The sequence below is a fragment of the Saimiri boliviensis genome, chromosome 9 (assembly GCF_048565385.1).
Source record: "Saimiri boliviensis isolate mSaiBol1 chromosome 9, mSaiBol1.pri, whole genome shotgun sequence".
In the NCBI taxonomy this organism is placed as follows: domain Eukaryota; kingdom Metazoa; phylum Chordata; class Mammalia; order Primates; family Cebidae; genus Saimiri; species Saimiri boliviensis.
Window position 1 is genome coordinate 107,974,207 of NC_133457.1, and position 27,992 is coordinate 108,002,198.

Here is a 27,992-nt window from a genome sequence, read left to right on the forward strand (position 1 = left end):
TCTGGAAGTTTGCTTTGGAAACTCCACTGTGGAAGCTCTGTGGCCTTTGAGCTTTCATTCCAACTGAAACCCCTCAGATGCCCCTCAAGTGTCATGAGAATGACACTGACGGGCAGGACCCACATCCTCCAGCCTCTTCCCACCCACCCTCCTCCAGCCGGCCCCTCATCCTGGGCCCACAAGCACACTGCAGCCCAGCCAGAGCCCATGAGCAGATGCAGGTTTATTATTGCACAGACTGCAGCATCCTGAACCCCCACCCCAAACACCAGCCCCCACAGTAGGCCTGGGAGCTTCAGCAGGCACAGGCTTGTCTCCAGAGCAGGTCAAAAGAAAAAAAAAAAAAAACAGGACAAGAATCTCCAATCCTGAGCCTGGAGCCCGTCAGCACTGAGCAGTGCCCCCGGCCCACTCCACTCATGCTCCAGGAGTCCTGAGAGGCTCCGACACAGATGCAGAGCCATGGGCCATGGCTGGCTGAGGGTGGAAGAATCTGCAGGTTCTTCTCCATGGAAATGCAGTCCTGGATGCCAGCCAAGCCACAAGGTCCCAGCAGGGCTTGAAATGGCAAGTGTGAAGCTGGAGGAGGTTTCCAAGCATCGAGGGGAAGTGGGAAAGCAGACCCCATCAGAAGCGAACTCCCAGGTCCCAGAGCTGCCTGGGGGGGCCCTGCCACAAAGCCAAAGCCCTCAAGGTCCACAGAAACGGAGGAGGACAGCAGCAGTCCCCTCTGGCTCAGCTTGCACGCCACGTCCTTCCCCAGGCTTGCAGGGTCCTGGAAACCCTTTCCCTCCATCCTCTGGCCTCACCCCACCCCCAGCAAACACAAGCGCCCAGAGACCTAGTGTGGTAGAAAACGTCTTTAAGTGAGGTACATGCAAGTAGCTGCTGTCTTCTGCCAAGTAAACCAAAGGGGCTTATAACTGCACCCAGGCTGTACCCAGGAGGAGTCCCAGACTTGCTCCTCTCCCGCTGGGAAATGCTCCTTGACAAGCAGCCTGTCTCCTTGTCAACTGGTGTCTGCCTGAGTGGGCCCCAGGGACATCTCCCTGGGCTTCCGTGGGCTTCTGTGCCCCCCTCCCCAAGCCTTCAGTGGGCCTGGGTGGGGCCATTTCACACATCACAGGAGCTTTCTCTCGCCGGCCCCAGGGCTCCTGCAGGTGACCCTCTAGCATCCCAAGCACACGGGAAACCCCAAATGCCATCCCAGCCTCAGGCTCAGACACACTCAAAGACAGGTCGTCATCACTGTGCCTTAACCCCTCTTCCTGCCCCCGCCCCGTGGCCACCTGGTCAGCAGCCTCCCAGCCAGAGGCTCTGTCGGGTCTCTCTCGTCTGTTGGTCCAGAAGGGAAGCTAACTGGACTGGTGGGAGGAGACAGAGCGCTGTGTTCTGGGATCTTCACACTGACCTTGTCCCTCTCCGCTACTGTTACCCAGAACATCCACAGGCAAGGGAGGGACCGCGGGGCACAGACCGCACAAGGACAGGCCTCTGTGCCGGTCTGAGGGGGGTCTCAGCACCCATCCCACCCAGCTTCCCTGGGAGGCCTCGGTCCACAGACAAAGGATTAAATCAAAGTGGGGCAGCGTGGGAGGAAGGGGAGGGTGGGATGAAAGGGGATGGGGGTGAATATTAACATCCTGGTTAGGGGACATCTAAAACACACAAAAGCCCAGGGAGGGGACAACCTAGGGGAAAGACAAGGGAGTGGAGGAGGATGGGGGACAGGAGCAGTTCAGGACGCTCAGGAGACCAGGGCGCCTCTCTCCGGGCAGAGAGCTCCTGGAGGCTGCCATTATACTTCATTCCTCTTGACACCACCGCCACCAGGCACAGGCGCTATGGGAGACCTCCGGAAACATTTGTGGGGTGAATGTGAGCTGGACCGTGGGGCTCTGGGTCCAGAGTCCAGTCCTCTTTGGCCACCCTGCCTGGCACTGCAAAAAGAAGGTCCTCATGTCTTCAGCAGGAACTTCTGGCTCTGCAAAGAGACAGCAAAAGGGTCAGGCGAGGGAGGTGGGGTGGAGGCTGGGCTGCCAAGTCAGGTGCAGGGCTCAAGCCTCGGGGTTCCTCTTCTCTGGGGCAAGATCCCACCTCTGCATCCCCCAAGACAGTCTTGTCCCTGGGTTCTGATACTCAGCAGGTCACAAACAAGTCCCCAAGGCCTCTCCTGGCCCTGGCTGCCTGCCTCTGTGTATTCGCAAACACTGCTCCCTTTGCTGGTGCGCTCATCTCTTCCCTCCTCCTCCCCCACTGTCATCCAGTTCACTCCTTTTCACCCTTCAGGCTATTAAAGGAATCAGTGCCTGCAGGAAGCTTTCCCAGAGCCCCTGGGAAACACGGAACCTGCAGAGCTCAAGCGTTCACCCCCAGGGCAGCACCTACCAGGCTGGTATTGTCATTGACTGTTTACATGGTGACAGCACAGACTCTCCTGGGACAGATTAAGAACCTCCAGCCCAAACTAAGCTCGAATCAAAAAAGAGGGTCTTGGGAAGAGGCAGAAACCCCATTATTACCACCAAGCATGAGACGGAAGCTGTGAAGGCTGGTTCCAGCAGGGAGAAGATTTTCTTTGTCTTGTAGATACTTCACCTTGAAAGCAGCGAGGGCCACTCTCCTTCAGCCCAGCCCAGCCCCCTGCACTTCACGGGACCTTACCCCAGCCGCTAGCTCCACCATGGGGAGAAACCAATGGACAGAGGAACGGGAGGAGGCTGGGAGGCCAAGGGATTAAAGACTGAAGCGGGGAAGGGAGAAAGCGAGCATGGAAATGGGCATCCCCCCATCCCAGCTGAGCTCAGCCTAGACCTGTTGTGCTTGATTGAACTGCAAGACTTTTCTGTAGTGAGTTCTAAGTTCAGGGTCACTTTCACTGTGTTCACCCCATTCTTAGGGCAGGAGTGAGTCTGTGCTGGACCCCCAGCTTCCAGCAGAGCAGTACATGTAGGCAAAATGAATGAGTGAATGAAGCCCTCAGTGCTCACCTGACAGAGAGCAGGTGCTCTGCAAACACTGAGCTAATGAAGAGAGAGAGAGAGAGAGAGAGAGAGAGAGAGAGTGTGTGAGTGTGTGTGTGTGTGTGTGTGTGTGTGTGTGGTGGGTGGGCCTCAATTCGTCACAGGACTGTCATCCAAGTACCGAGTAGGTCCCTCCTCCCTGGTGCTCAGAACTCCCCGGGGGCTCCCGCCCCCCACCTCTCCTCCAGCCGGCTGGCCGCACCTGGTAGGCAAAGGTCAGGTCAAGAGGTGAACGAAGAGGATGGCCAGGCCGATGTTCAGCAGGATCACCATGCAGATGAGGATGGTGTTGGGGACCTGGGAGCAGTGAGAGAGGCTGCCTGAGTCCCCATGGCCTCTGAGACACCCCCACCCAGGTCACAGCAAGGCTGGCCAGAGCAAGAACTTCTGGATCGGCCTTCCTAAGGGCATTGCCGGCTTTATTCACTGCTGTATCCTGTCACTCGGCCAGCAGACCATCACAGCTGGAAGGACTCTTGGAAATAACCAAATCAGGCCTGGAACCCATGCATCCTGCCTTCTTTACTACTATTTCCCCTTGGGATGCATTCTTCAGTCCCTCAAAGCCCAGCTTCAGTTTTTTTGTTTTTGTTTTTTTTGCTGCTGAACCTAGCTCCCTGCCTCCCATAAGTCATGAGGTCCATTGGGCCCTTCCTCCACCTCCAGGAAGCCCTCCCTGCTACATCTTGTAGCAGATGCTGCTGGGGCCCAACCGAACCTCCCCACCCCCGACTGGGCAAATGCAGCCACCCTCCAGCTGCTCAGGCTCCCAGCTCATGAGAACTGCCCCCCTGCTCATGAGAACTGCCTCTGCCAATGGGATATCAGGTATAAAGGTACCTGCCTCAAGGTGTGAGGACTCCGTGGGGCCATTTATCCTCCAAAGTGCTCTGTGGCCAAGGCCACACTCCACTAATCCCCAGCCCTGCTGCACTTCCCCCTACTCTATCTGCTTCCATCTCTCGCAGCCCAGCACCCCCCAAATCCCTTGCACCTGAATCCTGCCTCAAAGCCGGCTACCTCTAGGGAACCCGACCTCAGGCACGCCTTCCCCGACAGCCTCACCTCTTCCACCTCCACCTCTGTCTCAGCCGCCAGCGTTGCCTCCTTCCGTCCCTTCTTCTTGGCCCCGGCCTTGGTCAGCCCTCGGGCCTCAGTCTTGCGGGCCTTTGGCCTGGGCTCGGCTTTGGGGACGATGGGCTTGGGCTCCAGCTTGGCAGGGGTCTCGCGCGAGGGTTCGGGGCCTCGGAGCGTGGGCAGCTGCAGCGGGGCAGTGGCCGGGGACGAGGGCGCGGACTCGGACCCGGAGACCTCGGACTCGGGCTGGTCCTCGAAGGGCGGGGGCTCGGGCGGTGTGGTGCGCACAGCGTAGCTGTGGTAGCCCTGGTAATGCGCCACCTCCGGCTCCCGCGACGGCGGGGGCGGCGCCTGCAGAGCCTCGATGGCCATGCGCTCGGTAGCTGGACGCGTGGGACTGCGGCGGACCGCGCCCTCGGACGGAGTGGCTGGCCGGCTGCCCTCGCCGCTGGGCTCGCCGTTCCAGGCGCCCGGGCCCAGCAGGCCGTCCTTGGATGCCCCAGGCCGGGGCCGCTTGGGCTGCGGGGGCGTCCCGGCCGGTGATGGGGGACCACCCTCGGGCCGAGGGGTCTCGCGCTCGTGTAGCTGCGGGCTCTCACGGGGCGGCTCCCGGAGGCCCGCCGCACCCGCGCCCCGGTCGGGAGGCTCCAGCAGGCTCTCCGAGTTCTCCAGGATCTCCTGCAACAGCCGGCGCTTCTGATATTCCGGACCTGCCAGGGGCAACACATGGAGGCTGGGCTCGAACCCCACACCACTGCTGGGTGATCCCGCGCCAGCCGCTTCGGCTCTAGAGCCTCATTCATGGACTCATTTGGCACTCAGATAGCATTGACCAAGTGCCAGGCACTGTTTTAAGCATTTTCCAAATATTAACTCATCTAATTGTTGTAGTAACTCTGTGAAGTTGATGCTACTGTGAACCTCGAAGGGAGGCTCTGAAAGGTTAAATCACTTGCCCAAAGTCACACAGCTGCCAAAGGGCACAGCCGGGACTAGTACCCAGCAGTCAGGCCCCAGAGGTAATGCCCTTTACTATGGCACGCGTCTCTTTCCATTCCCTTATCTGAAACATGGGGCTGATCATAGCTATTTCATAAATACGAGTGGAAGGATTGAGAAAATGCCTGTCAAAGGCAGAGCTCAGCGCCTGCAGAGGCAGAGACCAGCAGGGGGAGCGCTGGGACCAGAAGTGACGGATCCTCCGGGCACAGGTCTTCGCTCCTAGGTTACCCATCTGGCTTCCTTTCTGCAGCCAGGATCACGTTTAGAAAACACACATCTGGCTTGAGCCACTGTGCCCGGTGAGCCGAGATCGCGCCATTGCACTCCAGCCTGGGTAACAAGAGCGAAACTCCGTCTCAAAAAAAAAAAAAAAAAAAAAAAAAAAGAAAAGAAAAAGAAAAGAAAACACACATCTGGCCGGGCGCAGTGGCTCATGCCTGTAATCCCAGCACTTTGGGAGGCAGAGGCGGGTGGATCACAAGGTCAAGAGATCGAGACCATCCTGGTCAACATGGTGAAACCCCGTCTCTACCAAAAATACAAAAAATTAGCTGGGCATGGTGGTACGTGCCTGTAATCCCAGCTACTCAGGAGGCTGAGGCAGGAGAATTGCCTGAACCCAGGAGGCAGAAGTTGCGATGAGCCGAGATTGCGCCATTGCACTCCAGCCTGGGTAACAAGAGCGAAACTCTGTCTCAACAAAACAAAACAAAACAAAACAAAAAACAGAAAACACACATCTGATTACGTCGTTAACTTTAAAACCCTTCATTGCAGAAAACACCGATCTCTGTCCTTCAGGGGCTCCCACCACTCTATCCATGTGCAAGATCTCAACCAAGGCCGGGAGGTCCTCCTTACTCTGCAGCCTCGGTTCTCAGCACCCACAGCCTACGTTGTGATCTAGCTTCCTGGCATGCTGCTCTGACCGAGTTTCTGTGCCTTTGTGCTTCCTCCGCCCCTCCCAGCCAGCACTATCTGGTGCAGCAGTTCTCAAACCTCAAAGTCTGGTCTCTGACCAGCCGCATCTGCATCGCCTGATCCTTAGAAATGCACATTCACGGGCCCCACCTGAGACCTACTGAATCAGAAACTCTGAGGGGTGGGCCCAGCAATCTGTGTCAAATTTAAGACCCACTGACTTGATAGACTCTTGTTCGGCTTTCAAGACTGAGCTCAAATGGCCTCTCCTGAGGGCAGCCTTCTCTAACACCTCCTCTTGCCTAAGTGGGTAAAGTGCTTCCTGTGAGCTCCCCCTGCTCCCATTCTAACCTCACAGCGCTCATCCTGCTGTGTGAAATGGAACCATAATCGTGAGACAACAGCCACAGTCACTGAGAGCTTACTGAGGACTGGGCATGTACCTTACATGCATTTCCATGCACAAAAAACCAGGTACGATTCTTACTCCCATTTTACAGATCAGAAAACTGAGGTTTATGGAGGTTAAACACCTCACTCAAAGTCTCACAGCTGGGAAGCAGTGGAATCAGGATTTGAATGAATGCAGAGTCCATTTATTGTACCCCTAGCTTTGTTGTTTTTGTGACTCTTTGCTCCCCTAGATTTTGGACCCCACTTATGTACCCCTAGAGCCTGGCACAGTGCCTGACATATGGACAGTGCTCAATGCTTGACTGAAACTGTTGGGCAAGTGCAAGAAGCCATTTTTCCCTCTCATCCACCAGTGACTTCTCCCCTCTAAGCTTCACCAGCTCCAACTGTCTTCCCTGCTCAGAGCAGAGAGAAGAGACCTGGAGTGCCTCTGCTGCCCTCCCACGAGCTCCCTGAATCATCCCATCCCATACTTGCACAACACCCCAGTTTCCGAGACTCCCGGGCATCCAGGAAACCACTTGGGCATCTCAGATTCCAGCAAGCAAAGAAAAGTACCCACCCCAGGGAAGGCTCTACCCTGCCCATCCTTCCCTGGTTGGCCCTACCTGGCTGGTAGAAGTCTGGAGCCAGCTCCCTGGCCAAAGTGCGAGCAATGTTGGACTCCTGGTTGGCAGCCACTGCAGCCTGTTCTGCTGCCTCAGCTTTGGCCTTGGCGTGGCTTGTCCTACGGAGACAACGTGGCAGAAGACTCAGGATCCTTCCAGAGAACCAGCCTTCTGGCCCTTCTCCCTAACCCACAAAGAGACGTGCTAAACAGAGCATTCATTCACTCGGGCAGTCAATGAATACTTATTGAGCCTCATGGCCCAGACTGCTGTGTATTCTCCAGATCATTTCCTCTTCTTTCTGAGCACAGAGATAGACTACATTTCCCAGCCTCCCTTGCAGTTAGGTATGGTCAGGTGACTGAGTTCTGGCCAATGCATTGTGGGAAGATAACATGTATGCTATTTCCAGGCTTGGCCTATAAAAACCTCTATGCCCTCTTGTTTTTCCCCAGCATTGCTGGTTGAATGCAGAGCAGGCTGAGGCCCCAGAACAGGGTATTTAACCTCTGTGTCACGGATTCCTTTGGCAGTGCAATGAAGCCTATGGATCCCTTCTCAAAATAATGTTTTCAAATACATAAAATACATAGGATTACAAAAGGATGCAGTTACTTGATATACTGTTTCCAAAATATTTAAAAGAACACATTTGTAATATAATAATCTATATCCTTATTTATCACATTAAACAAGATACCAAGTCTATTAACTACTATAATTTTAAAGTATAGATTAGCATAAAGGATATTTCAAGGATATCTAATTAAAACATGTAATATGGGTCGGGCGCGGTGGCTCACGCCTATAATCCCAGCACTTTGGGAGGCCGAGGCGGGTGGATCACGAGGTCAAGAGATCGAGACCATCCTGGTCAGCATGGTGAAACCCCGTCTCTACTAAAAATACAAAAATTAGCTGGGCATGGTGGCGCGTGCCGGTAGTCCCAGCTACTCGGGAGGCTGAGGCAGGAGAATTGCTTGAACCCAGGAGGCGGAGGTTGCGGTGAGCCGAGATCGTGCCATTGCACTCCAGCCTGGGTAACAACAGCGAAACTCTGTCTCAAAAAAAAAAAAAAAAAAAAAAAAAAAAAAAAAAAAAAAAAAAAACATGTAATATGACATGAAAATGTGAGATTGCTATTAATGACAAAGTCACAGCTACTACTAGTACTATTATGATTTACTGCCTATTTCCACAACTGAAGAGAAGGCTAAATTGCAGTTAGAGTTAACAAAAATATAGATGGAGTGTTTCCCATCTGTAGCAGGCACGTTTGGTGCCCTACACAGATCCCTTCACTGGGCCAATGTGCCCACCCCTGGCTGATGTGAGTGTTCGCTGCTAATGACTCCTTCCTACCCCAGAGACTTGTAGCCCATAGAAGCCACCTTGTTCCAGAAGTTAAAATACTGCCCTGCTTACCTCTAAACCCAGGCAGCCCACATTAATGATTGATACTGGTCAGCCTCCTCTTGCCCCAAGAGGAAGGAACTCCAGCTGCAGCAGCTACAATCCACATTCCAGGGCCCCAAGTGGACTTGCTGAAGCAGGTCTCCAGCTGAGACCACATCTCTGTTTAGCTCCTTCCCTATGCTGCCCTGCGTCTCATTCTCCTCTCTGCTGGAAGCCTTCCTCAATAAATCAGCTACATAAGAATCCCCATTTCAGGCTCTACTTCTAGGGAATCTAACTGAAACCATCCAAGTTCACGTACCCCTGAAATCTATCCACAGAACCTCCTGTGGACTTCAAGTTAAGAAATCTGAGTGAAACTCCGTCTCAAAAAAAAAAAAAGAAAAAGAAAAAAAAAAAGAAATCTGAGTCCATAAATGATTGCACAGAGCAAAGCCCCTTCCCACAGCCCCACAGTTGCATGTGACAGGAGCAAATCTTGAATGTTCATTGTGTTAAGTGCCTGAGATTTGGGAGATGTCTGTTTCAGCTGTCAGCCTAGCTTAACTCACAGAAGTACCTACTAAAGTAATAACAGTCCAATTTCTGAATGGGCCAGGCATGGTTCTAAAGGAGTTATGAAGATTATCTCATATGATTATTCTAATGCCTAGGATGCTGGTGCTGTTATTATTATCCCTATTTTACAGAAAAGAAAATTGAAGCCCAAACAGGTTAACCAATTTGCCCAAGGTCACAGAGTCCTGAAATGCAGGAGCTGGGAATTTGAACCGAGGCAACATAACTCTGGAACAGGGGTGTCCAATCTTTTGGCTTCCCTGGGCCACAATGGAAGAAGAAGAATCGTCACGGACCACACAGAAAATACACTAACACTAGTGATAGCTGAAGCTTTAAAAAAAAAAATCACAAAAAAAGAATCCTGTAACATTTTAAGAAAGTTTACAAATTCATGTTGGGCTGCATTCAAAGCCATCCTGGACTGCATGTGGCCCACGGGCACGGGTTAGACAAGCTTGCTCTGTGCCAGGAGCTGAGCATGTGCCAGATCCTGTGCCAGGAGCTGAGCACAGCCAGGAACTGAGGGCAGAGACTCTGTGGACCAGAAAAGCCACTGTCAGCTGAGGGAGCTGGATAGTAAACAAACACAAAAACTACTGAATAAAATGCAATTAGATAATAAGTACCTAATGACAATTGTGAAATATGCTGTGAAGGAGGAGAGGATACAATGAAGATGCAGAACAGAAAGACTTAATGTTGGCCGGGCGCGGCGGCTCACACCTGTAATCCCAGCACTTTGGGAGGCCAAGGCGGGCGAATCAACTGAGGTCGGAAGATTGAGACCAGCCTGACCAACATGGAGAAACCCCTTCTCTATTAAAAATGCAAAATTAGCCAGGCATGGTGGCATGCGTCCGTAATCCCAGCTACTCGGGAGGCTGAGGCAGGAGAATCACTTGAACCCAGTAGGTGGAGGTTGCGGTGAGCCAAGACTGCACCATTGCACTCCAGCCTGGGCAACAAGAGTGAAACTCCATCTCAAAACAAAGAAACAAACAAAAAAACACATAAAGAGTTAATGTTGATGGGTGGTGGAGGTGGGCTGGTCAGGGAAGGATTCCTTAAGGATGTCGACATTTGAGTTGAGACTTGAAGAAACACATGCATTAGGCCCATAAGAGGTGGGTTAGTCAATGAGCCAGGTAGACAGAAGAGCACATGGAAAGACCCCGAGACTGAGGAAGAGCTCGGTGCCTTCAAGGAGCTACAGAGTCAAGTCAGTGTCCACGCCCTACAGATGAGTTAATTCTTTTGGGAGCTGATGTGTGTGTCTTCATCTCTGTCTCCAGCGGAGAACTGGTCTCACAGTAAGGGAGATAAATTCCAGTAAGCTCCTTCTATGCACCAGGCCTTTTATCCCTTAAAAACCTCAAACTGTGCCAGGCGCGGTGGCTCAAGCCTGTAATCCCAGCACTTTGGGAGGCCGAGGCGGGTGGATCACGAGGTCAAGAGATCGAGACCATCCTGGTCAACATGGTGAAACCCCATCTCTACTAAAAATACCAAACATTAGCTGGGCATGGTGGTGCGTGCCTGTAGTCCCAGCTACTCAGGAGGCTGAGGCAGGAGAATTGCCTGAACCCAGGAGACGGAGGTTGTGGTGAGCCGAGATCGCGCCATTGCACTCCAGCCTGGGTAACAAGAGCGAAACTCCATCTCAAAAACAAAACAAAACCAAACAAAACAAAAAAACAAAAAAAAAAAAAAACCCTCAAACTGTGAGGTAGTGAGGTAGTATTTACCTGTCCCTACTTCACAGGTGGGGAAACTGAGGTTCAGAAAGGTAACTTGCTCAAGGAAACAAAATAGGAGTTAACATTCACAAAGAACTTACCACATGCCAATGGCTTTACAGAAATTAGCTTGTTTAATCCTCCCAATAATTCTACAGGGTAGATGTTATTCCTACCATCTGTCTCTACAGAGGAGGCATCCAAGGCACAGGAGGGTTCTAAGAAATCCACCCAGGCCAGCGCGGTGGCTCGCGCCTATAATCCCAGCACTTTGGGAGGCTGAGGCAGGAAGATCACTTGAGCTCAGGTCAAGACCAGAGCTGGTCATAAGACCAGCCTAGGCAACATAGCAAAACTTTGTCTCTAGTAGAATTTTTTTTTAAAAAAGAAATTACCCAGATGTGGTGGTGCATGCCTGTAGTCCCAGCTACTCAGGAGGCTGAGGTGTGGGGGACTGCTTGAGCCCAGGAGGTCGAGGCTGCAATGAGCTATTATTGCACTCCAGCCTGGGCAACTGAGCAAGACCATGTCTCAAAAAGAAAAAAAGAATCCACCCAAACTATACAGCTAGTAAGTAACAGAGTAAGGATTCAAACCAAAGCATTCTGGGATCTAGAGTCTGTATCCTAAACACAGGCCTGACTCCACTCAATAGCAAGTAGCAGAGTAAGATTCCAAACCCGGAGCTGTCTGATTCCCAAGCCTCTGCCTCTCCACTCTGCCATATTGCCATAGTAACGTTTACTGAATGAATCCATGTATGACTGAAAGCAGGCATGCAGGTGTGCACACGTGCAGCCTAGGGAAGAGTTAAGAGCACAGTTTTGGAATCAGCAGCCCAGGATTCCAATTTGGTTCTGCCAAGGCTGGGGACAGGATAAGATGACTGAGACACTCACTTCAGGGGCAAAATTTACGGGGCTGCCAAAAAACTCAATGAGCAAGATAAATAATATTTTAATGCAGTATTTTGAAAAGTCAAAATTAATGGGAAAATAAATTCTTGATGAACAACCTATGAAGAAAATTTTTAATAAAGCCTGGATTGGACCCTGCGATTCGATCCCTCCCTCCCTCCCTCCCTCCCTCACCCCACTGGGCTTCTAGGACCTTGGGTGCATGCATAGCTTTACCTTTCTGTGCCTCAACTTCATCTGTAAAGTGGAGATAATAATTCTCCCCTCCTGAAGTTGCTGTGGGCCAGGCACCATGGCTCACACCTGTAATCCCAGTACTTTGAGAGGCCAAAACAAGGGGATCATGAGGTTAGGAGTTCGAGACCAGCCTGGCCAGCATGGTGAAACCCCGTCTCTACTAAAAGTACAAAAATTAGCCAGGCATGGTGGTGCGTGCATGTAGCCCCAGGAGGCTGAGGCAGAAGAATCACTTGTACCCTGGAGGCTGAGGCTGCAGTGAGCTGAGATTGCACCATTGCACTCCAGCCTAGGCAGCAAAGTGAGACTTCATCTCAAAAAAAAAAAAAAAAAAAGAAAAAAGAAAAAGAAAAAGAAAGAAAGAAGGAAGGAAGTTGCTGTGAAAACTAGGTGAGAGACAACATGTGAAAGTGTTTAGCCTTGATGACGATGATGACGGGGTGAGGCAGCAGTGGTGAAAGAGGAGGAGGAGAATGGCTTTGCACATCAGAACTGAGTGTGCTGCATGCATATCTCCAGGCTTCTTTTTGCCTACACAAGAGTATGAGACACAGTTCTAAACTTTTTTTTTTTTTTTTTTTTTTTTTAATGATGGGGTTTCACCATGTTGGTCAGGCTGGTCTTGAACTCCTGACCTCAGGTGATCTGCCCACCATGGCCTCCAAAGTGCTTGGATTACAGGTATGAGCCACCATGCCCGGCCCCTTGTTCTAAACTTTTTAAGAGCCACTTCCCTGGGCACCTGAAACCCCAGGTGGGAGGAGGAGGGAATGGGCTAGGCAAGCCTTCAAACTGAGAAAATGCCCTTTTTTGGTCCTGTGAGCTGAAGGATGCCCACTTTCTGGTGCCTTTGGAAGCTGTGCCAAGGACTCCTCACAGGCAGAAAAGCAGCCTTTCCGTATAGCCCTGGAAGATTCTGGGGGACCAACTGTGTACAGCCAGAACACGAGCAGCCGCAGAGCCCAGGGTAATGAGCGCTGCTGTGCTGGAAGGAAGCGCACTCCTCTGTCCCTCTCCATCCGCCTGGCCTGCTGCATCCTATCAGCCCTTCTCCCCGTGTCCCATGCTCGTGATGTCTGATCCCAGCCTTCAGGCCAGGAATCTCAGCGTTCTTCAGCACCTTCCCTCCCTCCCCACCTCCTTCCACATCTACAGCCCATCAATCACCAACGCTGGTCTCTCATGCTCTCTTTACAGCTCTTGAACCTGCCGTCTCAGACCCTCTGCCATTCCTGCACCCCTCCCACCTGTCTCCCCTGCCTGCAGCCTGGCTCTTACAGCCGTTCCTGCACACAGCGGCTCGGCAAGCTTATTTAACCCACAAGCCCGTGGCCTCACCCCTTGCTTCCAATCTTTGCAAGGCTTCCTACTGTGCTCAAAATAAAACCCTAACTACTCAGCATGGCCTTCAAGGCTCTCCAGACACTTGCCCAAGGCGGGCTGGATGGGGTATACCAGCAGCTCGCAGGTGAAGGGTGAAGGCGGAATCGCTGGAGCTGGGAGGCTATTGCTTCTAGGCCAGTGCCTCTCATAAGCAGTCCATGACCCCCACCCAACATCCTCATCACCCGCAAGCTCAGAAATAGAAACTCTCAGGCTCTGGCCAGATTGACTCATTAGAACTGGAAGAGAACGAGCCTAGGAATCTGTGTTTTATACTCCAGATTCTCACTAAAGTTTGAGAAGCAGGTGTTCGGCAGACAGAGAGAAAAGCTAGCTCCCTTTTGACACCGTTCCCAGCCTGCTCAACCCCCTAGGAGCCTTGGATATTTTCCTTTCAGCACCAGGGGCCCTCCCTGAATCAAGGCCCTGCTGGGGAAACGCAGGAAGCATTCATGCTCCTCTGACCATGCACCGCGTCTGGACCCATGCCTCTGGGTGAGGGTCTAGAGGATGGCTCTGGCCCTGCTTGGGGGAAGGGAGCGGTCACTGAGGCTGGGGGTGGAACAGGGAGACTCTTCTCGATTTCATTCGGATTAACTTTCGTCAGCAGGGTTAAAAATAAGGCCGGTGTTTCTGGTATAGGAGCAGGGCTATCACCCAACAGAGCCACCTCTAAAAGCCCCCGCCTCAGCCCCGCCTCCATTCCCCACCTCCCTCGCGGTCCCTTCACTGCTTGGTTGTTTCCCAGTTGTCTCCACCAGGCATTGGTGGCTTCATGAGGCCAAAGGGTGACACTCACCAGACTTGCCCCGACTCCAGGCCTTTGCTTAGGCTGTTCCCCGACCTGGAAGGCTGTTTCCCCTCCTGCTACGATCCGGACCTTAAAGAGTCAGGTCAAGACCCACCTCTACGTCTCAGTTCGTTCATTTAATACAACTTTATGGAGTGCCTGCTATGTGCTAGGCACTCTTCTGGGCACTGAGGACACAGAGGCAAACTGAACATCCAAATCCAAAAATCCCTGGTATGGCCAGGCACAGTGGCTCACGCCTGTAATCCTAATACTTTGGGAGGCTGAGACAGGAGGCTCACTTGAGGCCAGGAGTTTCAGACCAGCCTGGGCAACACAGCAAGACCCCAGCTCTATCTTAAACAAAACAATAGGAATAAAGAAAGAAAGAAAACACAAATCCCTTTCAGAGGTTACATTCCAGTGCGTGGGTCAGCAGATTACAGTGGTAGGCTAAACCCAGCTGCTGCCAGCTTCTGTAATGCCCATGAGCTAAGAATGGCATATTTTTGAATGGCTAGAAAAAAACAAAAGTAAAACCAGGAGTGGTGGCTCACACCTGTAACTCCAGCACTTTGGGAGGCTGAGGTGGGTGGATCACTTGAGACCAGGAGTTCGAGACCAGCTTCGGCAACGTGGTGAAACCCTGTCTCTACAAAAAAAATACAAAAATCAGCTGGGCACAGTGGTGTGCCCCTGTAGTCTCAGGTACTTGGGAGGCTGAGGCAGAGAATCACTTGAACCTGGGAGGCAGAGGTTGCAGTGAGCCGAGATTGCACCACTGCACTCCAGCCTGGGCAACAGAGCTAGACTCTGACTCAAAAAAACAAAAGTAATATTTTGTGACACATGAAAATTATATGAAATCCAGATATGCGTGTCCCTAAAAAAAAAAAAAATTCAGTTGAAACACAGCTATGCTCATACTGTCTAGAGTTAAGTAGTTGCCATAGAAACCATATGACCTACAAGTACCAAAATATTTACCACCTAGTCCTTTACAAAAGTCTGCCCACCCGTTCTAATGTAGTCATTCAACTAATGTCTCTTCTACTATTATTATGAATAATATTAATCTTGGTTATTTGTGGAGCACTCTGTGACCGGCCTTATGCCATGGTCATGTGTAAACACGTATGACCTCAGAGAGGTGGAGGCACATTCTGAAGGTCACACACTAGAAAGTGAATCTGTGCAAGCTCTTACCCATGACACCAAGCTCCTTCCTTCCTGGTGCCACCCCTGAGTCAGGACCATGATGTGCTGGGACCAAGGATGGGAATGAATAGGACCCAGCAGCAGCCCGGGGAGCTTGCAGCCTAATGCGGCCCTGCCAGGTCAATCAAGCAAGATTTCTGGAAGTCCACGGATGAGCAGGGGCTCAGAGCAAAGCCTATAAGCTGCATGGTGGAGTGGCAGAGAGGGGCTACCTCTGGCCAGGCTGCCCAGGCACAGACCCTGGCTCCGCTCCTCATCACCTTGAGCTCAGTCTCCTCGTTTGTAAAATGAGAATAATAAGGGCACACGTCTCCAAGGAATGGTGTAAGGAGTAAATTAGTTATAGTCACGTGGCTCAGAACACAGGAAGTGCTACCTCAGGGCTTGTTACATAAAATGAGAAGTACAGTTTTAACCTGGGCAACACAGTGAGACCCCATATCTAAAAAAATAAAATAAAATAAAAACATTAGCTGGGCATGGTGGCTAACGGTCCTTGCTACTTGGAAGGTGGAGGTGGGAGGATTGCTTGAGTCAGGGAGGTCAAGGCTGCAGTGAACTATGATTGTGCCACTGCACTCCGGCCTGGGTGACAAAGCAAGACCCTATCTCAGAAAAAAAAAGGGAAAAAAAAGAAAAGCCATGGTGCTTTGGAGGAGACTGAAACAAAAATCCTGAATGTCCTAAATGCCACTGAATTGTTCGCTTTAGAATAATAATAAAACAATAATACATCCTTCAGCCCAGGAATCCCATGGTAGGTTTGGAGATGGAGGTAGATAATCAGTGTCCCTGGCTCAGGCCACTTCCAGCCTCTCTGGAGGCTGCCGAGGTGGTTATAGGGAAAGTGCTTTCCAGTGTCTTCCTAAGGTGGGGATGCTTCCAATGCCACTGCCCTACCCTCTCCCGAAATAGCCCCTTGCCCCTGGCTCTGGCTGGTCATGGCCATTTCCCCCAGAACAATCATGGTCAGGTTAATCTAGAGGAAGGACCACAGCTGGGTGTCCGGCACTGGCACAGAGAGCTCCCTAGGAGAAAGCCCGCTCTGCCCCCAAGGATGCAGGTACAGTCAGGGAGCCTTGACCCATGGGATCTTCCTCTCCCCACCCAGGATTCTGTTCATTCTCATTCGGCAAATGTGTGCTGAGCCCCTGCTATGTGGACCACAGAACTGGGTGCTAGAGACATGTACAGTGGTCAACGAGGCAGGCAGTGCCCCACTGGGAAGCCCCTCACAAGAGGGGTTAAGGGCACAAACTCAAGTCCAATTCGTAGCATCATCATCTAGATATCTGACCTTTGCTCTCTGGCCTCAGTTTCTTCAATTCTGAAATAGGGATAAGAATACTAAACTCACAAAATCACTGGGAGTTTGAAATGAGATAGCACAAATGTGCTTAGCATAAATGGAGCATGTAAGAAATATTAGCTATCATTATTATTAGTGTTTTTGTTACTATTAGAACAATGCTTACAAGCATTCACTTCCAAAATCCTATCATCTGCCAACAAATGGATGTGTCATCTAAACATCATTTCAGGGTTCTCCCACAGTGTAGCATGCATCAGTGCTTCCTTCCTTTTTATTGTCAATAATCCATATTTTGTCTACCTGTTCAATAGTTGATGGACATTAGGGTTGTTTCCACTTTTTGGTTATTATGAACAATGCTGCTATGGACATCTGTGTACAGGTTTCTGGGTGGACATGTTGTCATTCCTCTTGAGTATATACCTAGGAGCAGAATTGCTGGGTCCTGTGGTAACTCTGTTTAACTTTTGAGGATCTGCTAAACTGGTCTTGAGATGGCTGTACCATATTATGTTCCATCAGTAACACGTGAGAGTTCCAGTTTCTCCACATCCTCCCTAACACTTGATATCATCCGTCATTTGATTGTGGCCATATTAGAGGTCTAGGAGGTGCCAACTCATTGTGATTTTGATTGGCATTTCCCTGATAGCTAATGATGTTGAGCATCTTTCTGTGTGCTTAATGGCTGGCTGCTTGTATATTTTCTTAGGATAAATGCCCATTTAGATCTTTTGCCTGATTTTAATGGGAATTTTTTGTCTTTTTATAATTAAGTTGCAAAATTTCTTTATATATTCTAACGCAAGTCACTTATCATAGATATGATTTGTAAATATTTTTCCCATTCTCTGGGATTTTTCCCTTTCTTGATGGTGTCCTTTGAAGTACAAAAGTTATTTTATTTTAATGAAGGCCAATTTAGCTACCTTTTGTCACTTGTAATTTGGGCGTCATAACTAAGAAGGTTTTGCCTAATCCAAGGTCACAAAAATTTACTCTTATATTTTCATCTAAGAATTTTATGGTTTTAGTTCTTATACTTAGTTCTACGAACATTGTTTCTAATAAGAAAAAATGGGAAATAACCTAAGGGCTCATTGCACCCAATGAGATAGGCACTACCACCATTTTATAGATGAGGAAACTGAGGCACAGGGAGGTTAGGTCATTTGCTCATTCTTGTTATAATGAAAGTAATAATGAAGGCAGACATGGGTCCTGCCCTTGAGTGATGTAGAGTCTGCTAAGAAAGACAAGACAAAGTCAAAAGTCTTGAGTGCAGAACAAGACTATGGGGCAGAAGAAAAGCCATGTTACTTGTTCATAATTTGTATTTTATTTCTTCTATATTAAAAATATAAATATAAGATACACTGTATATACTATAAAAATAAAATAGCTTCCTCAAAGAAAATTTTGGAAAATGAGCATTTTTTTAAAATAAAAAACTGCTATTAACATGTTGGTCTTGTTTTCTTTTAAAGAGACAGAGTCTCACTCCGTTGCCCAGGCGGGGGTGCAGTGGTGCAATCATAGCTCACTGCAGCCCTGAACTCCGGGGCTCAAGTGATCCTCTCATCTCAGCCTCCCAAGTAGCTCAGATTACAGGGGCACGTCACTGTACCCAGTTAACATGATGGTATATTCAGAGTTGGTTAGGAATACAGCTGCATGACTGCGGGTAACTTACTGAAATTCTCTGTGCTTTGATTTTTCCATCTGTAAAATGAGGTTGGTATATTCAGAGTTGGTTAGGAACACAGCTGCATGACTGCGGGTAACTTACTGAAATTCTCTATGCTTTGATTTTTCCATCTGTAAAATGAGGTTATGAAGAGCCCTTCTCTCAGAGGCTTGTAGGGATTAGAGAGAGAACTGACCGGCAGAAAGCATTTGGAACAGAGCCAGGCATACAGCAAGCTCGATGCAGATTTTTCTAGCTGAGGTGAGGAGTAAGAGCAGTGTTGGGGATTCTGAAGTTGTGGGGCTGTGACAGCCCTCAGGCCTTACGTAGAACCTCTCCATCTTAGAGGCTCCACCAAAATCCCCCAGCCTCCAGCTGGAGCGGAGCCTCCTCCAGGGTGGGAGTGGGTGTGTGAGCTCTCAGCCTAGAAGATGGGGTAAAGTAGTAAGAGTTGCTGCTTATCAGCAGGGCATGGCGGCTCACACCTGTGATCTCAGCACTTTGGGAGACTGAGGCAGGTAGATCACTTGAGGTCAGGAATTTGAGACCAGCCTGGCCAACATGATGAAATCTTGTCTCTACTAAAAATACAAAAATTAGCCAGGTGTGGTGGCGCATGTCTGTAATCCCTACTCGAGAGGCAGAGGCAGGACAATTGCTTGAACTCAGGAGGCAGATGTTGCAGTGAGCAGATATTGCACCACCGCACTCCAGCCTGGGCAACAGAGCCAGGCTCTGTCTCAAAAAAAAAAAAAAAAAAGAGGAAGAAGAAAGAAGAGTTGCTGCTTACTGAGAGCTAACTATGTGCCACACACTCAGCAGAAGGTGTCAGCTGACTAATGGCCCTAAAGATATTTGGTTCTGGTGCCTGGAACCTCTGGATGTTACCATCTATGGCAAAGAGGGCTTTGCAGGTACAATTAAATTCAGGATCTTGAGATAGGTAGATCATCCTGGATTAGACAGGAAGGCCCTAAACGTAACCATAGGTGTCCTTATGAGGGAGCTGTTGATAACAGAAGAGGAGAAGCTGACGTGAGGATGGGCGCAGAGACGGGTGTGATATGTTTTGAAGACAGAGGAAGGTGCCATGAGCTCAGGAATGCCGGGAGCCACTGGGGGTTGAAAAGGCAAGGACTGAGATCTTCCCCTTAGAGCCTCCAGAAGGAAATCTGACTTTAGCCTTCCAACCTCCAGAACTGGAAAAGAATAAATCTGTATTGTTTTAAGCCACCAAGTTTGTAGTAACCTGTTGCTGCAGCAACAAAACCAAACCAAACAAGCTGTGTGATCTCGTGTGGTCCTCAAGACGATCCACTTCACAGGGGAAGAAACGCAGGCTCAGAAAGTTATTTGCCCACGGCTCATAGCTAGTGAGTCCAGAGCTGGCTCGAGCCCAAACCCAGGTCTCCCTGGCCCCAAAGCCTTTGCTGACCCTGCATCTGCTGCACTGCTTCGGCTCATGCCCGCTTTCCACGGGGCCCAGCCGCTGTGGTTGCCACAGCCCAGTCTCGTCTCCCAGGGGCATCAGGAGGCCCCTGAGTTATATATTCCTGACATTCCTGCTGCCTGTCTGAGAGGGCCCAGGGCTGTGTTACCAGCACGTTCCCCACATCCTTCACATCCCACAAGAAAGTCTGGCCCTTGGGGGCTAGCATCACCCAGAGGTCTGGCTGCACTTTAGCAACCAATGAAATGACAGGGAGGGAACCTCAGGCCTTGCTCCTCCTCCAACAACCAACAGAGAAGCAACCCAGCAATTCAACCTGGATCTTGCTGCCTGCCATCAAAGAGGGGTCCAGCTCCAAAACCACACAAGGAAACTTCCTTTTCAAAACATCTATGCTTGATTTTTAAATTTTACAAACTACAGAAACCGTCATATTAAAGCAACAGCACACTGAAGTCACTTCGCTAACACAATAGCTATTTCGGCTTTTGAGCCTTCCTTGTCTGTCCAGGTGTACACCTGCTATTTTTTCCTTTTTTGGGGGGTGCCCTTCATTTATAACACAATGTACACATCTATATATTTTTTTTTATCAGGGCTGTGAACAGAATCAAGACTCCATTTTTGAGGCATGGTGGTCAATAGCAAGGAATCTGAAGTCACGCTATGTGGGTTTGAATCCCTGACTTACTAGCTTTCACCCAGACAAGTCACTTAGCCCCTCTGTGCATTGATTTTTCTCTTCTTAAAAATGAGAGGTGGCAGGCAGATTTCTCAGATGGCTCCTGTATTCTCATCCTAGTGTAATTCCTTCCCCTTGAGTGTGGGCTGGACCTAGTGACATGCATCTAATGAACAGACTATGCAAAAGTCATGGGACGTTACTTCCATGATTTGTTCGGACTGTGATGTCTCTCTTGCCACTGGCTCCCGCTGGCTTTGCTGCAGCAAGCTGCCATGTTGGAGGAACTGTGATGTCTCTCTTGCCACAGAGTCTCCCGCTGGCTTTGCTGCAGCAAGCTGCCATGTTGGAGGAACTGCCTCAGTCTCACAGGCTGCAAGAAACTGGATCTTACCAATAACCACATGTATGAGTTTGGAATGGATCTTTCCCTGGTGGAGCTTTCAGATGAGACCACAGCCCTGGCCAATACCTGGACTGCAGCCTGAGAGACACCCTGAGCCAGAGGACTCAGCCACCATGTCCTGATAACTGACGTGCAGAACTGTGAGACAACAAATGTGTGTTGTTTCAGCTGCTCCGTGTGGGGATAATTTGTTATGCAGTGATGGGTAACTAACACAGTGGGGATAATTATGCCTACATCATAGGGCAATGAAAATTAAATGAGGTAGTGGCCACAAAGGGCTAAGAACAGTGCCTTGTAAAGAGCAAGCACTATAGAAGTGTTAGCTGTTCCTACCATACTTTCATAATTGATTCACTTAAGTAATTTTCCATGTTTCCATAAACTGACATTTATCATTTAATTGTTCAACCATTTTGTTCTTTAAAAATCTAGCATCTACATATTTTGTGCTAGTGATACCCCTTCTGGGAATGTGACCAACAGATATACTCAAATTGTACAAAATGACACATGTACAGGTCCCAAATGACTTCTGGGAACTCTTGTCTCCATCCCCATCTTTCACTTCTTTATCTGGTGAACTCCTATGCGTCCTTTAGGACCCTGCCCCAGCATAGCTTACTCTGACTGCCAGCTCTCTGCTCTTACCGTCTCCTGCACTTAGCTGCCAAGTGACTCAATAAATGAGCTCCACAGTATATATTGTAACACTGTAATAGCTAAAGAGTGGAAACTAAGTGAAGTCCAGCAGTAGGGAGCTGGTTAACTCAATTATGGCATTGCCGTTTGAAAGAGTATTATGTAGCCAATACTAGGAATAAGATTGCTCTTTATGTATGATCAAGAGTGAATTCCAAGATACATTAAGTCAAGAAGCAAAGTGTAAAAGAATTTCTATCGTATGTAACACTTGTGTAATCAGACAACCTGTTTGCTCTTCTATATAGAGACTATTTATGGAAAGATAGGTAAGAAACTTATAATACAGGTTGCCTGCTGGGAATGAGGTGGAAGGGAGGAAGACAGGAAGACAGACAGACAGACAGACAGACACACACACACACACACGTGCACTCGTGTGCACACGAGCGCGCACAGACACACACACACACATTTGGGCTGGGTATTTTCCTTCTGCCCCATCTCCTCCCCTTGCCCTACCCTATCTATTTCCTACCCAGCTCTGTGCCCAGAGAGATGGTCTCTACAGCCTTTGTCACCAGCACCCTTGCTCCCTGGCTTCCAGTGTGTCCTGCCAATTGGGGGCTCCAGCAAGAGGCTGGAGAGGGCTGGGGTGTATACTCCCACCTGGCTCCCTCCTCCACACCTGCAGCTCTCCCTGTCCCCCACCACTGCCCTCCACAGCTGCAGCTCTCACCCCCACCCCTACCCTCCACTGCTGCAGCTCTCACCCCCCACCCCCACCCTCCACAGCTGCAGCTCTCACCCCCCACCCGCACCCTCCACAGCTGCAGCTCTCACCCCCACCCCCACCCTCCACAGCTGCAGTTCTCACCCCCACCCCTACCCTCCACAGCTGCAGCTCTCACCCCCCACCCCCGCCCTCCACAGCTGCAGTTCTCACCCCCACCCCCACCCTCCACTGCTGCAGCTCTCACCCCCCACCCCCACCCTCCACTGCTGCAGCTCTCACCCACCCCAGCCAGCCCTATCCCTGCCCCAGTCATCACACTGTTTCCCTCTCCCCCATCCCCTGCCCCTTCAGACCTGGGGCATAACGGTTCCCATGGCTGCTAGTCCTGGATGCCTTAACATACCTTGTTAATTTTTCTGCCCACATCTCTGCAAACAGCACCTTCATTAACGTCTCCCCAATTAAACCCTTGGAATAGACCCCTTCCTGCCAGGACCCAGACTGATACAACCCTTCTGGATATTCTGAAGGTGCATATGCTACACTTACTTCAAAATAAATAAATATGTATTTTAAAAACCTCACATCTGTTGGTACTAGGACTTTTAGAGGTCTGGTTTAATTTATTCCTTACAACAAGGGACAGGGGATATTATATCCACTGAATGGGGAGACTAGGCCCCCTCTGGGGGCAGCCACACAGCCGGGAAGCTGTGGGTTGGGATGACGGCAGTTTACCTGATTCGAAAGGCTGTGTGAAGCCTCATCACTAGCACCCTTGCTCACTGGCTTCCAGTGTGCACAGTGACTGGGGGCCCCAGCAAGAGGCCAGAGAGGGCTGGGTGTCTATTCCCATTCTATCTTATGGCAGGATGGCCCTAGAGGAGATTCCAGTCTAATCTCCTGCCTGTGAAGCAAGAAGAAGACAGCCTTGCCTGGGTTAAAGCCCACGTTTCTCAGGCTGGTCTTGTTCCATCTAATGTTCTCTAATGCCTTCTTAAAGCATCTTTTACTGGAAGGCATGACTGAGAGGTAGGCAGGGGCGATAGAAATATATATGTATATAACCCCCAGCTGTGCCAAGTGCTTGACCACGTAGCTGCTGGGTGCTGGGAAAGATCAAATGGACAGAATAGCAACAGTGGTTGGCAGGATACCTGGGGTGGGGGCTCAGGGAGGCTGCTAGTTACAAACCAGTACAGACTATTTTAATATTTAATAATTGGCATGACTGCATCTACTGGGTACCCAGCTAGATGCTAACCCTGGATGTAAATTTTCCTTCTTATGCTCCGTCTGGTCCAGAAACTTTCCCCAGAGGCCACCCCCAGGAGATCTGGTCTTGACCCTCTGCTTAAGACCCCCAAAGTGCCTTTCCCAGTGCCCGAAGGATGAGATGGAAATGCTTTCATATGACTTCATGACTTAGCTCCTGCCAACCTCTCTGGTCTGACTCCAAACTCAGCCTTCTAGGCAGACAGAAACTTCCAGTTCCTCAGACATGCCCTGACTATTGTTTCTATCCCTGGGGTGAAAGCACAGGCAGTTTCTTCTCCCGGGAACTCTTGTCCCCATCCCCATCATTTGCTTCTTTATCTGGTGAACTCCTACTCATCCTTCAGGACCCTTCCCCAGCATAGCTCACCCCAGCTGCCAGCTCTCTGCTCTTACCGTCTCCTGCACTTCGCTGCCACGTCACTTTGTCTTCCTCTGATTAGTCTGTGGGTCCCACAAGGGCCAGAAGCTTCACTGCTGTGTGTCACCAGACAGAGGCTGGCACAGAGCAGGACTCTTTATCTGAAAATATCTAGGCTCGCCAAGAATGTGCTGGATAAATGTTTCATTTTATGAATCACATATACTTGACTGTGAGACTCACAGAGCTGGACGGACCCTCAGAAATCATCTCATCACCTTTAAGACCAACACAGTAACAAGAAGGGGAAACTGAGGCCCAGAGAAGTCTGTGTGATTATTTTCCATCACTGAAAGTTAGTCATTGTGATTGTTACTCTGTTATAGACATACTGGAAGGGTCATGTACTATGTGACAGGCCCCATTGTAAGTACTTGTACATATCATGTCACTTTACCTAAACAGCAGCCTGATGAGAGAAATACTATTATCACCCTCAGTGTACACGTGAGAAAACCGGGACTCTGAGCATTTCAACAACTTGCCCAAGGACACACAGACACCAAGGGATGGGAAGTCAGCCTGGGTACACAGGAGGTGCTCATAGAAGCCTTGGGCAATCGAGCTGACACAAAAACGTGATTACATACCATGGATTAACAGAGAGTAAAACCAACCCCAGCCACCGTCCAGCCTCTTGCTTGGGGAACCTAGAGGCTTCAGATGGCTTAGGAGTAGTAAACATTTCCTTCAGGAAACAGAGACAGGTTGAAGGTCCTACCACCCTCTCCAGAGGGCCATGACTGTCACTGTGCTGCCAGAGGGGGACACAGTCTGCTGGAAAATGGCCTTACCATCTGCCTACCCAGTCCCCTGGGTGTAACCCAGCAGGAGGATGCTGAATCCCCTGGGACTCATCGCCATCATCCTCATCCTCATCAACACCACCATTATGAATAGGCAACATCTGCTGCGCACCTACTAGGTCCCAGAGACTTGCCTGTGTTTTCTCAATTACTTCTCACAATATTCTCTAAAGTAGGTATCACTATCCCCACATCAAAAGTAAGAAGGTATGCAACCCATCCAATCCACACAGCCAGGCTTACACCAAAATAAGAAGATGGAAGCATCAGTTACCACTAGAGTCAGACAACGTGGTTTTAAACCCCAGCTCCCCTATTTCCAACTTGCGTGACCTTTGCCGACTCAAGGAACCTCTCCCAGTCTCAGTTTTCTCATCTGTAAAATGGGTTACTAATAGCACTTCGCGCTATACTAGTAGCTACTTCTTGTAAGGGTTATGTAAATTGTGGTATGTGAAGAGTATATTCATTCAGTTGTGACAAGTATTTACTAAGCACTTAATAGACCCTTTCCTGCCAGAACTGATATACCCCGTCCGGATATTCTGAATGTGCATATAGTATATATGCATATTCAGTGTATAGTTTATATGTATGTGCTGTGCTGGGCTAATCTTGGGATACCATTGTGAGCAGGAGAGACTCGCCTTCTGGAGCTTACAGAGCAGCTCAGCATTGTGCCAGCACATAGTGGGCACCCCATGAATGTTAGCTGGTATTTTTTGTTATTATTACTTAGCGGATTTTCTTCCCAAGGATCAGGCTCCCACCCTGGGGCTCACTTGCCCAGGAACCTGCTGACTTAGCTTTCGGCGCGCTCTGCCCCTGCCCCACCCCATCTGGGAGCCAGCCTGCAATGGCATCTTACAAGTCCCCAGTCAGCAGACATCTCCTGCCTAAATAAGGACAAGGCGCCCAGGAGAGCTTTCTGTGAGCCGGAGGAATGTGACAGCTGAGTCCTCCCAGCCCAGTGGCCTCCCCCGCCTCCGGCCCCTCCCCAGGTGGGGCTCAGCTGGGGCATTCCAGCTTCTCTCAGAGCAGCCCCCATTGTCACTGACACCCACTCGCTCCCCACCCCACGCTGCTCTAAAAACTGATAAGGAGCTCTGGGAAGGAATTCCAGGCAGCTCCATTTGCTCCTGGGGGACTGGCGACCCTGTTGTCACAGGGATGGGAGGAAGCAGCCGCCAGGAGGGGCCAAACTCAGCCTTCCTCTGGACAACTGCATCCCTTTGTTCAAAAGGCACTTCTAGAGATTGGATTTGGCCCTAGGCACCATGCCAGGTACTAGAGGTCCAGAGGAGATTCTGACCCTCTTGCCTTATCCCATCACAGCACTCACTGGGCCAAGTCTTTGAATCCTGGTGTGGGGCAGGGTGGGTGGAAGTCATATCTACTCATGAGGTCAGGAACACCTCTTAAGAGAAATTCTGGCTGAGGTAACAGTTGATGATGTGCATTCAAAACCCAAACATGCTTCTCCCCAGCTCTGTGATCTTCAATGAGTCACTTCATAGCTCTGTCCCTCTATTTTCCCATCTGTGAAATGGGAATGATAATAGCATCAATTTCATAGGGTTGGAGGGACTCGTATTTGAGGAGTAAGAAGCCATATTTTCAGGCCTTGTTTAAGGTGACCAGAGAGTTTGTCATTCAAACTAGGGCATCTGACAGTGAAAGGCAGGCTGCTCATAATTATACCTGGTATGAGCCAGGACCGTCCCAGGCACAGAGGGCTGTGCGGCAATCCTGGCCTTGACCACACCAAGGAGCCAAAGGTCAGCAACCGTCTCTCTCTGATCTTTGCAGCAGTGAACAGCATACTCAGCATACAGTACGTGCACACGAGGGGTGTGAAGGTTTTGTTTTAAACAGATCTGACGTTTGGATTTCCCAGGAAGAATAAGTACCCTGTATGATGAAGACATTTAAACTCAAGACTTGAGCTGGCACTCAAGCAAAAATTAAGGAATGTAATGCACTAGTTAAGAGATGTTCATTGAGCCCTTCACGTGTGTCCAGGCCTGGCCCCCGGGGTGTTGGGATGAAGGGGAAAGAGGTGTCCTGAGAGAGTGAAACAAAGAGGTGAAGGATTCCATTCCCAGTGACCAACCCTGGTTAGCTGAATAACGAGAAGGGATTTGGAGACAGGGCCCATCACGTAGAAAAGACACCATCAGGGAAGGATCAGGTCTCGGGTGGGCCTGAGGGATGTGCTGTCCATGAGAACAGATGAAGTTGGAGAGAAGGCACTCAGAGGAGGGGCGGGGGAACAGCCTGGACACTGGCAGTGGGGTGAGCGGCAGAGGGGCCATGCTGAGTAGACTAGGTTACCTCATGGTAGCCACATGCCAGGGGTAGTCCCTTCCCCACCCCTTACACACAGGCTGATATGTGGCAACCCACATGACTCTACTTCCCACAGCAGTAAGACCAAGCTTCGCCCTTCAGGGTTGCCCAGAGACCCGATGAGACAATGCCTGTGAAGCTCCCCTCAGTTCATGGCATGTTGCAAATGAAGGAAGAAAATGCCTTGAGGGAGGGAGTTCTGTTTCATTCATTGGTGAATCCCCAGCACCCATTACACAGAGTCTGGCTCAGAGGAGATGCTGAATACAAATTGGCCGAATGAATGAACAGTAGCTATTACTACCACCACCACCATCATTATCATCATCATCATCACCGTATAGTGATAGGGTCTGTCCTAGCGGGAGCAGAGGAGGATAAAAAAGGAACTTTTCATAGACTAGGAAACAGGCCTAGACAGGCGAAGGGATATGCCCGAGGTCAAGCTGCCAAAAAGTCACAGAACCGGAACTGGCTCCCCATCGGATGCTCCGCAACCCCGCCTCCTTCCCGCCTTCTTCCTGCCTGCCTTCTGCAAGCCTTTGCTGGGCCTACTAAGTGCAGACGTTGGACAATGCCACAGGGATAGAAAGAAACTTAAAACCAAAGGTTTAGCCATAAGAAGCTGATAGACTAGCAGGGAAGACAGAGGAAAACAATCCAATTTGGAACGTTCAGACTTCTAAAATAGAGTACCCAGAAGAAACAGGGGAGCTGGAAAACTTTCCCAAAGATGAAACCGCTGAGCTACAGCCTGAAGCTGAGATGAGGGCACAAGCTGTGTGTGCAGTGGTGTGCTGGAGCTGGCTCGTGCAAGCTCTTGCCTGCTCCAGAAAGTTCTGCTCCTAAGTCCTCCCAGCTCTGTACTCAAAGACTGCCTTTCACTGCTAGCCTGAAATCAGCCACGGCGGCAGAATGTACAC

At 50.1% G+C, this 27,992-nt stretch overlaps 1 protein-coding gene across 1 annotated transcript in view; it reads right to left on the reverse strand.

Annotated features, from left to right (window-relative positions):
* Positions 1-205: 205 nt before the first annotated feature.
* JPH2 (junctophilin 2) overlaps positions 206-27,992 on the reverse strand; it is an 83,205-nt gene continuing 55,418 nt past the window's right edge. The window contains exons 3-6 of the mRNA XM_039479793.2: positions 7,046-7,164; positions 4,089-4,810; positions 3,226-3,320; positions 206-1,984 (exon numbers count right to left, since the gene is read on the reverse strand). Coding sequence (XP_039335727.2) covers positions 3,240-3,320; positions 4,089-4,810; positions 7,046-7,164 — 922 coding nt within the window. The 3' untranslated portion in view covers positions 206-1,984; positions 3,226-3,239. The remainder of the gene's footprint in view (positions 1,985-3,225; positions 3,321-4,088; positions 4,811-7,045; positions 7,165-27,992) is intronic.